The 11,068-nt window shown below is 37.2% G+C and overlaps 1 protein-coding gene across 1 annotated transcript; it reads left to right on the forward strand.

Moving 5' to 3' along the window:
- The first annotated feature begins 3,405 nt into the window (after nucleotides 1–3,405).
- On the forward strand, nucleotides 3,406–7,084 carry LOC131900447 (zinc finger protein 431-like). Its single transcript, XM_059251659.1, has 4 exons — nucleotides 3,406–3,420; nucleotides 3,923–4,049; nucleotides 4,254–4,314; nucleotides 5,084–7,084. The coding sequence occupies exons 1-4, from the start codon at nucleotides 3,406–3,408 to the stop codon at nucleotides 6,906–6,908; spliced, it is 2,028 nt and encodes a 675-aa protein (XP_059107642.1). The 3' UTR covers nucleotides 6,909–7,084.
- The last annotated feature ends 3,984 nt before the right edge of the window (nucleotides 7,085–11,068 follow it).

Below are 11,068 nucleotides of genomic sequence, written 5' to 3' on the forward strand. Positions count from 1 at the left end.
CCCAGTGCCTTTTCTAGGAATATATGACATTTAAAATATCATTTTCCAAGTTATTTCTGAAATCATAGGAATATTAATTTGAGCTCCTCATTGTTGAAGCAAATCTCTCTCCCATGAATTCATGGCTATATCAGCCACATAAGGCTTTAATAGCCCTTCCTGTCTTTCAGGTCCTATACATTTAATCCATTCCTCACTTTGTTTTATATGAGTTAATGTTCCAATTCTTAAAACTTGAATAGAAACTTCTTGTGAAGGCCAGTTGGGATTCCATGATTTTTAAGAAATTATAGATACATCAGCTCCAGAATCTAATATTCCTTCAATCTCAATCCCACTTAGTTTTCTTTTTAATTTTGGCTGTTCATATTAATGAGTGTTTAACAGCATACTTTTTCGCAGTACTTTCAAATCCTCCTGTTCTACACACTGGAGCTGCTTTACTTTACTTTTAAGATACAAAAGCTATAGTAATTGGACAATTCTATCACCAGCTTCTATTTGCATAGTCTTTTTTTACATAAGCCATAATTTTAATTTCTACATAGTAATCTTCATCTATAATTTTTAGGTGTACAATAAATCCTTGAGATGTTAAAGTACGTCTTCCCATAGTTATTCCTATTTTCCCTGTGGGAAGAGGACCATATACTCCAGTGGCTATTTTGTAACAAGGAATTTGTGTAGATAATGTTAAATGTTTACCCACTGCTAAATCCAAAACAACACTTCCTAAGTCGCATGCATTAAATCTCCCAAACTGAGCTTAAGTTCCCCTGGTTACTCTGTTGATGAGCCATGCCATTGCTGACAGGATATTGTTGGCTTGTGTTGTTTATTCCTGGGCCCTGAGCTAAGGTCTTTATCTGATTTCCTGATAAAAGATTGCCTTCTACATCTCTGACTGGTCTACATTCTTTAGTCCAATGTCTACCTTTTCCACACCTCTTACAAACCGCCAGACATTGAGACACTTTCCCTTGATTACTTTCAAGAGAAACATTTCTTTTTGACATTATTCACAGACAGTTCTTTTTTCAAATGCCCCAGTTTCCCATAGTTAAAACATTCAGTATTGTGAGATTGAAGACCTTTAGCCAAGGCCTGCCCAATAATGTTGGCATTGTAAGCAGCAGATCCGACGTCAGCAGCAGCTCTAATACACTACTCTAGAGGAGCTCCCTGACCTTTCAAAGGCCTTATGGGTTTTTGACATTCTGTATTTGCATTCTCAAAAGCTAGACTCCACCAAAACCTTTCTAACATCAAAATCAGCCACTGCTTGTGAACTTCTGAAGTTTACCTTGGTAAAACATTAGTGTAAGCTTCTCCTGAACTTTGTGTAAATTTTGTAAATGAGGTGATTCTTCCCCCTGGCCCAAACCCTTAAAGTTGCTAGATGACATTGTACAATAGTTGCATCATCAAACGGTACTTGTCTTTGTAAGTCAGTGTCCTGACCCTCACCCAGCAATTGTTCCTTCAGTTTATTTCCTCCTCTAGTCTGATTATGCTGTTCCATGGCTGCTGCTGCTTTCCATCATGTGAGTCATTGTAATTAACGACCAGCTTCTAGTATAGCATTCATGTGGTCCTTCTAATCTTGTGGAATAATTCTATTCTGTGTGTCCTAGTTACTTAAACATAAGGTGAATGCATTTCATATGCCACCACTGCTTCTTTAAATCATGTCTGTAGGTTTCCAACCAGTCTGAACAAAGCCCTATGGAAATTGATCATTTGCAGGCTTTTGCTGCAAAATAACACTTGTGGAAGTGTCCCTATGACCTTTGGCAACCATTCTTCTATTCCCTTGCAAGGTGGTGCCATAGGTCCACAATTAAACATTTTCTCCTTTTGTTGTCTTATTGCTCTAGCTAGAACTTCAAGTACTATATTGAATAGATACGGGGATGAAAATAAAGTGTTTTTTGTAGCACTATTTCTCTATTTTTTTTTATAATTCCTTTTAATCATTTGGGACCTTTATGTCTCAACTTAGAGATACTTTGTTTTTTGTTTGTTTATTTGTTTTTCTTTGTTTTAGTTACGACTTTGTGGGATTAAGACTGGCTTTGAAGTCTTGATCTCTTGCTTCTACCTCCCAGTTGGTGAGATCAGGGGTTTTCATGCCTATTTGAAAAAGACCTTTCACTAAAGGCCTAACTTTAGGGAGACCTCTATTTCTGCAAGTTGCAGTCTTAGCCTAAACCTCAACCTTTTATTTTCAGAGCCATACATAATTCTATAGGGATGTGATGATTATTACTTGAAAACAAGGATTCTTCATTTCATCCTATGGGTTCTTGCTTGTGGATAGTAAATTCCTGTTTCTTTTAGATATAAGCATTAATGGGACATTCTGAAATCTTCCAAGATAAATATGTCTTCTCCTGGTAATAACAGTCAGAAACTGAAGCCGTGTTGTGCATAAACAGTTTGTAGGGTTGGAAAGATGGCTCAGTGGAATGCATGTATATGGAATTTGCAGAAGATAGAGTTCAGTTCCCACACCCAGGCTACCTTTTCTGTCAACTATGAATGAAATTGTTGCCTATTCCAGCTTTGTGGCCTTTCATAACTCTCTAGTAACTTGTGTCCCATGGGCTTTTTTCTTCTTTCTCCTAGGACATTCTTCTGTGATTCTTTCTGTGTTTTTGTTTCTTAAGGCAGTGTGTCATGTAGCACAGGCTACCCTCAAACTTCCTATGTCCACAAGAATGACCTTCCATTTCTGATCCTTCTTCCTCCACCTCCCAAGTGCTGGGATTAGAAGCATCTCAATCTTTGTCCCCTTTATGTAGCAGGAATTGATTCATGCATGCTCAGCAAGCAAGAATGCTACTAACTGAAATACATCTTCATCCCTTTTATTCTTTTGATTAATTAGGATATTAATTATAATTTTGCTATGTACGGCTTTTGTCTACTCACATGCCTGTGTATGCTTCCTTTGCCTGGTGTCCATGGAGACCAGAAAGAGTCAGTTCCCCTAGGGCTGTAGTTACAGGTGGTTGTGAGTGACTAACAGGGCTGTAGTTACAGGTGGTTGTGAGTGACTATCAGTTTTCTTTCTGGTATTTACTGAACTCAGAAGAGAGCATTGGATTCCCTTGACCTGATGATAGGAATAGTTGGTAACCACAAGTGAATGTGGAGAAGTGATCTTCAAAAGCAACAGGTGATCTTACTGTTGACGAATCTTTGTATACTCCATTATTTTTGTCATTTTTCTTTTTAGGACCAGCATTTACTTTACTAATGTTTTTGAGAACTCTTTTATCTCTCAGGCAGTAACTTACTAAAAATGCATTCCTTCCTAGAAATTATTAGTCTTAGAGTTTACAAGGGGTCACTTCAGTTTATGATTGACAAGTACAGAATTGGAGTGAATGTTTTAACTCTATGGAGGAATTTCAAGTGAGCCTCTGAGTGCTTTCTGGGTTTGTCTGTTTGAGATAGGGTGTCACATTGTACCTCTGGCTGTCCTGGAAATCTATACATAGACCAGGCCTGCTTAGAAATCAAAGAACATCACCTGTCTTTGCCTCCTGAGGTTTGGGATTAAAGATTGGCACTACCACACCCATATTGTTTATCCTTTCTTGAAGTTAATAATTTTGATAAAATTTTACTGATGTATACTAAATAGTGTTAATCTGTTTTCATGTCTCTCTGTATATGTTACTAGGAATTTCTCCTGCAATGCCCTATTCTGTTTTGTGGGCACAGAAATCGAAGGCCTGATTGTCCTTTTCTGTTTCTTTTTAAAATGTGTTGGTCACTGCATTTGATGTTTTATAATCTCATCATAGTCTATATCAAGCACAATGAATTATGCAGATATATTATCAATGAAGTGTAAATTTGACATGCAGTCAGTCTCAACATTTCTATTATATACATATATGGGATCCTTTAGGATTCATTGACCTATGAGGATGTCCATGTTAACTTCACTCATGAAGAGTGGGCTTTGCTGGATCCTTCCCAGAAGAGTCTCTACAAAGATGTGATGCTGGAAACCTACTGGAACCTCACTTCTATAGGTAGGAGTATGAGCTTTGTCACTTTTTAACTTAAGGAGATAAGCCTTTCTTGGAGATTGTTGCTCTTCTGTGATTTTGATTGTGAAAGAGGAAGAATCTAGTGAGTAAATTGGGCATTGTTCAAAGATTCACAAAAGGAAGTAATTTCAGTTGTGCTTAATTTCCAGTAATATATCACATACATTTTCTGGTACTGTATTTTAGGTTACAAATGGGAAGACCACAATATTGAAGAACATTGTCAAAGTTCTAGAAGACATGGAAGGTAATTTTCATGTGCAAACTTATACATATCTACCTTGGAAGAAATGTTAATGTACCCTGAACTTTTAAAGAAAAGCAACAGTGTAAATTAGCATAGCTATATTCTTTAATTCTTACAACACCATGTATTCCACTGTCAGGGAACTGATCACTGTTTGGAAAGCATTTTTTTAAGGATAAGATAAAGAAACAATGCCATAATAGATTTCACAATTTTAATCATAGCCATGTGAGAGGCATGTTGTAGAATATTCTGTCTAATTATTGTCATACCATTCCGTCATCATATAAGGTATACATGTTGATAAGGGGATTAGAGTATGTCCAAGGTCTTTTATAAGCAAAGCTTCCATATTAAAGCTATACTTGTAGTGAGTGACTTAGCATAGTTTAGTGAGAGGAGCACTTTATGAGAGACAAGGAATTTATTGTGGTGTAGAAACCTGAATCCATATACCACATCTCTGAGGTACAAATTGTTTAAAACTCAGAAAGTAGTCCAGCCTTTTTTTTTTTTCTTTTTTTTTTTAGATTTATTTATTTATTATATATATACAGTGTTATGTCTGCAGGCCAGAAGAGGGCACCAGATCTCATTACGGATAGTTGTGAGCCACCATGTGGTTGCTGGGAATTGAACTCAGGACCTCTGGAAGAGCAGTCACTGCTCTTAACCTCTGAGCCATCTCTCCAGCCCCCCTGAGGTACAAAATGTTAGACTATGTGAATGTAATGTGAAAACTTTTTATTTGTTATTCTTTCTTTAAAAGGCATATCAACTGTCCTTCTGGATACAAGCCATGTGAGCATAAGGGATTTGGAAAGAAGCAATATACCTCTGTTTCTCCCAGAACAATTCGAAGATATGTTGTAGTCACTACTATGAGAAGACATGATGACTGTGATACAAGTTTACACTCTCACAGTGGAGAACACCTTTATGAGTACAAGGAATATGGAAATTCATCTTTGTGTACTAGTTCACTTCACGGTATAAGACAACATTATGCATGCAATCAGAGTTCTTCCAGTTCTTTTCAAAGATATGAAAAAACTCATATGGGAAGAGGAAGTGATAAACTCGAGTTTTGTATTGAGGACTTTAACCATCACAGGTATCTTCAAACATACAAAACAACCAATAATGAAGAGGATCTCTATGAATGTAAGGAACATGATAGAGCCTTTGGATATGATTCCTCTATAAAAGTAAACCAAAGACCTCATTTGGAAGGAAAACCCTATGAATATAATCAAAATGATAATGTTTCTGCATGTCACAATCTTCAAGTACATAGAACTCATAATAGAGGAAAACGGTATGAATATCAGCAATGTGATAAAGCCTTTGCAAGCCCCAGTTATTTTGAAATATATACAAGACTTCATTCTGGAGAGAAACCTTATGAATGTACTGAATGTGATAAAGCCTTTGCAAGTCCCAGTTATTTTCAGATACATAAAAGAACTCATACTGGAGAGAAACCCTATGAATGTAGTCAATGTGGTAAAGCCTTTATACAGAAGAGTCATCTTTACAGGCATGAAAGAATTCATACTGGGGAAAAACCCTATGAATGTAATCAATGTGGTAAAGCCTTTGCACACAAGTATAAGCTTCTCATTCATGAAAGAATTCATACTGGAGAGAAACCCTATGAATGTAGTCATTGTGGTAAAGCCTTTGCAGAGAAGGGTACTCTTCTGAGTCATGAAAGAATCCATACTGGAGAGAAACCCTATGAATGTAATCAGTGTAGTAAAGCCTTTGCACAGAAGAGTGACCTTCGTACTCATGAAAGAGTCCATACTGGAGAGAAACCCTATGAATGTAATCAGTGTGGTAAAGCATTTGCACAGAAGAGTGGACTTCGCACTCATGAAAGAATTCATACTGGAGAGAAACCCTATGAATGTAAGCTGTGTGGTAAAGCCTTTGCACAGAAGAGTAATCTTCTTAGTCATGAAAAAAGACATAATGCAGTGAAACCCTATCTATGTAATCAAAGTGCTAAATCTTTTGCATTGGAGAAGAATTTTCTCATTCAAAAAAATCATACAGGAGAGAAAGCCTATGAATGTAATCAGTGTGGTAAAGGTTTTGCAAAGAAGAGTCATCTTCTAAGTCATGAAAGAATTCATACTGGGGAGAAACCCTATGAATGTAATCAATGTGGTAAAGCTTTTTCATGTAACAGTAATCTTCGTACTCATGAAAGAATTCATACTGGAGAGAAACCCTATGAATGTAATCAATGTGATAAAGCATTTGCACGTAAAAGTCATCTTCAGAGTCATGAAAGATGTCATACTGGAGAGAAACCCTATGGATATAATCAATGTGGTAGAGACTTTGCATGTAACAGCCCCCTGCAAATAAAAGAAAGAACTCACAGTGGAGACAAACCCTATGAATGTAATCAATGTGGTAAAGACTTTGTACAGAACAGTCATCTTCACAATCCTGAAAAAAATCATATTCAACAAAAACCCAATGAGTGTAATCAGTGTGGTAAAGTCTTACCATGTTGCATTGTCCTTCAAAATCATGAAAAATATCACACTGGTGAAAATCCCCATGAACCTAATGAGTGAGTCAAGCCTTGCAGTCCACATGTTTTTCCCACCGAGCTGTCTCACTGGTGCTTGAGTAAGGTTAGTAGAGCCTCTCCTTAGTTAAAATATTGTCTCTTTCAAGTTGTAAACATATTGTATTCCAAGAATACAGAAACACGTGGTAATTTGAATAATAAATATATTTGCCAATGAAACATTTATCTTGTCATCTGTTTTTTGGGGTTTATAGTACTTCATTCTGAGGAGTAAATACTTATCATATTCTCAGAAACACAAATGAATGGTAGAGAATTTTATCAGTAAATGTGATTGCTGCTAAGCCTGATCACCTGATATTGAGTTTGACCTTAGGTATATATAGATATCTTTTCTCAAAAAAATCCAAAAAAGGGATCTGGAAAGATGCTTGCATTTCCACAGGGTGCAGGTTCAATTCTCAGCACCTACATAGAAGATCATAATGACCTTTAATGCAGAAACCAGAGAACAAGTACTTCATTTTAAATGTAACAAGGAGCAGAAGTATTAAAAGCACAACCATTATGTTGCATGCACATTATTTTTAATGGTTTCTAGAAGAAGGCAATTTAGATGAAGAAGTATGGGACAGAGTTTAAAAGGAAAATGAAAAGACATAAAGAAGGAGAAAAGATCTGTTTGATTTTGGTCACTTTGGTCCAGTTCTAGGAGATCCAACACCCTCATACAGACATGCATTCAGTCAAAACACTTTTTCATCTAAAAGAATATTAAACATTTTTTGAAAGTATATGTCATATTGTGGAACTTTCCCTAGCATAATGTGGACTCATTTCTACTCAACCAAGTTATTTTTTTGCAGTCAAACACATCAAGAGAATTATGTTAACAGTTAAAATAAGCAATGTGCAGAGTCCATTCACAAAAGGATTGAAATCCACTCAATCCTTCACTGAACAAATAGCAGGGACTTTCATCACCTGCAAATGATGGAAGGCAGAAGGGGTAAAGGGTCAAGGGCATCTTCATTTTCTGCAGTATAATGACATCTTTGTGAGTTGGAGAGTTGACTCAGCAACACTGCTGCTGTTGGGCATCTAGCACCCACATCAGGTGGCTCAGCAGTACCTGTAAATCCTGGTCCAGGAGGTCTGATGCACTTTTATGGCTTCCTTGGGTACCAGGTATATTAATGATAAAGGTGGCTGTATACATATACATGTATCTTTATGTATATATATATATGTGTGTGTAAGATAGAGAGACTCCACATTTTTAAAAAAGCTTTCTCCATGTATATGCTATGTTTCTTTTCTTAAAATTAATTTTGTTTATGTGTATTGTCGGAATATTGACCTGGAATGAAGTCATGTGAGAAGAATTTTGAGTGCTTGTGTGTACACAAGTGACATAAGTTTCTTCAAAACTCAGAATTGTTCTTGGAACGTGTTTTCGTGTTCTTTGCAATGTAACAGGAGTGAATTTACTTCACATTACTCATTATTGTTTTTCTTCACTTCAACTATGCTTTATATGTCTTCACAGGAAAACATTTTTGTATTTCACTTAAACTATGCTTTGTATGTCTTCATGGGAAAACATTTTTGTATTATGTGGATTGTTTTTTGACATTGTATACAGTTGGAACACAGTAGACTTTATTCACATAATCTTTCTTAACCCTCCGAGTATAATTTATCTGGGGCTCTGAATAAAGTAGGCTCTTATGTGAGTTTTTAGTTTTTAGTTCTCCTTGGGCCCCCTCCCTCTCTACAGTGGTGACAAGTGGCTCTTGAACAGGCACCAGAAATTGGCTACAAGATGAGAGAGTGAGGATCCTCAGAGAAGGAGGTGAGTGAGAATAGTGGTGCAGAAACCAGAGAACAAGTACTTCATTTTAAATATAAGGAGGAGCACAAGTATTAAAAGCGCAACCATTATGTTGCATGCACATTATTTTTAATGGTTTCCAGAAGAAGGCAATTTAGGTGAAGAAGTATGGGACAGAGTGCAAAAGGAAAATAAAAAGACATAACGAAGGAGAAAAGATCCCTTTTGATTTTGGTCACTTGTTCATTAACATGTTCTGCAGTCACAGTAATTAAGGAGGATGTTAATTATGAAGAAGTGATATCAAATTCTTGGAATGAATATAAACTTCATGACCAAAGTTTAAACTTGGTAAAAGAGTCAAGAAAAGTGAATTTCTTTGTTCAGACAAAATTGAGAGCAAAGCACCACTGACATGGATGCAGATGCCAGCCCCCTCAGCTCCCTTACTGGAGCCTACTTTAGGGACATATCATATCTTCCATTTTCTGAAAAAGACCCTGAGGCATGGGGTGAATAGTTTACTAATCAATCTAATCTTGAATTCTCTCAATTTGATGAGAACTTAGGAGAGTCTGTCGGATGGTTAACTTCATTTACCAATTTTCCTTCATGGCCTCATGAACTGTGTAATTCTCAGTGCAATTTCAGCAAAATCAAAATGTTTAACCTCTAATTATGCACTAACCAATCTATTTAAAACTATAGGATATATGGCACTGGACTGTCTTCCTTCACAGTTTTACATCAATAATACATTACCTTTCCATCCTCAAGTGTCATTACTTAGAAGGGATATGGATCACCTGTCTCTTCCACAAAACACCACATTGATGAACTATTTTGAGGGTATTATGTTGGTTGAACCATGTGAGCAGGAGGTAGCAACCACTTTGAACTCATTGGTAACACATATGCCCATCAAGGATGGGTCATAAATCCAGCCAAAATTCAAGGATCTTCTACCTCATTGAAATTCTTAGTAGTACAGTCGTGGTTACTATGCAGCGATATTTATTCTAATGTGAAGGACAAGTCATTGTACCTGTCCCCTCCCACCACCAAGAAAGAAGCACAATGTTTATTGCGCCTGTTTGGATTCTAGAGACAGCACATTGCTCTCTTGGCTCTGTTATTTTGTCCCATATATCAAGTGATGTGGAAACCTCCTCACTTCTGTGGGACCTGGGAAAGGAGAAGGCTCTTTAATGGCTGAAGGCTGCTGTGGAGGTCTCTATACTACTTGGACTGCCATATTACATGGTGTCAGTGGCAGATAGGGATACACTTAAGAGCCTCCGTTGGTCCCTATAGACAGTTATTGGCATACTATTGAGCCTGAGGGGAAACAACATTTGGGCAGATAGGGTCAGAAGGTAGTTTGAGCTTCTGCACCTAAAACTCACTTATGGCAGTAAGCAGGCATGCTATGCAATCTTTAAAGAAACCCAAGAACATTGTTGTGGCTTAGGGGTAAATACCCTGCCTAGAAAGCCTCAATGAAGATCTTTGGGCATTTCTTAGTGCCAAAGCCTCTGCCTAGAGTCCCCAATGAGGTGCTTGGTTATAACTTAGTCCTACAGATATTTGTCACATTTCTACGTATTTCTGGCTGTTTTGTTCATTGTGACATAAAAGAAACATGGGGGTGTGTGTGTATCTTTAATTCACATAATTATTTAGTTTATTTCACCTGTATGTGTATTTTGCTTCCTTGTATGTTTGGTGCCCATAGAAGAGAGAAGGGGCATCAGATCACCTGCAACAGGATGTAGGCATGATTGTGTACCACAATGTTAGTGTTGGAAATGAAATTCATGTCTTCTACAAGAAGATTAAGTAGACTTAACTACTGAGCCATCTTTCCAGTCCTGAACTTGACAGATTATCAAAATTTTGTTTGTGTGTATTCAGATCCACACACTGAAAACTGAGTATTAAGAAAGTTGAAGTTTGCTTAAAAATCTGTGTTTGGGAGCTGGAGAAGACTCTCTAGGCATGCTTGTTTGATTTGGTAGCTTGATACAGCTAGATTAATGTTGATTTCAGGTGTTCTGGGTTGCACGAATTGGTAAAAGAAAAAGGTCACTCCAAAATGGATCTTTTAGGCCTCTGTGGCAACAGAAAGGTCAGTCCTCTGATGGACTCAACCTGAGACTGCCATTGAAAGGCATGTTTATTGATTTTTTTTTTTTGGAGACAGGGTTCCTCTGTTTAACAGCCCTGGTTTTCCTGGAACTCACTTGTAGACGAGGCTGGCCTCGAACTCAGAGATCCTGGTGCCTCTGCCTCTTGAGTGTTGCGATTAAAGGTGTTTGCTACCAACTCCGGCTATTTATTGATTTTTACACAAAGTGCTTATACCAAGG

This window comes from Peromyscus eremicus, unplaced genomic scaffold, assembly GCF_949786415.1.
Source record: "Peromyscus eremicus unplaced genomic scaffold, PerEre_H2_v1 PerEre#2#chr22_unloc_1, whole genome shotgun sequence".
NCBI lineage: Eukaryota > Metazoa > Chordata > Mammalia > Rodentia > Cricetidae > Peromyscus > Peromyscus eremicus.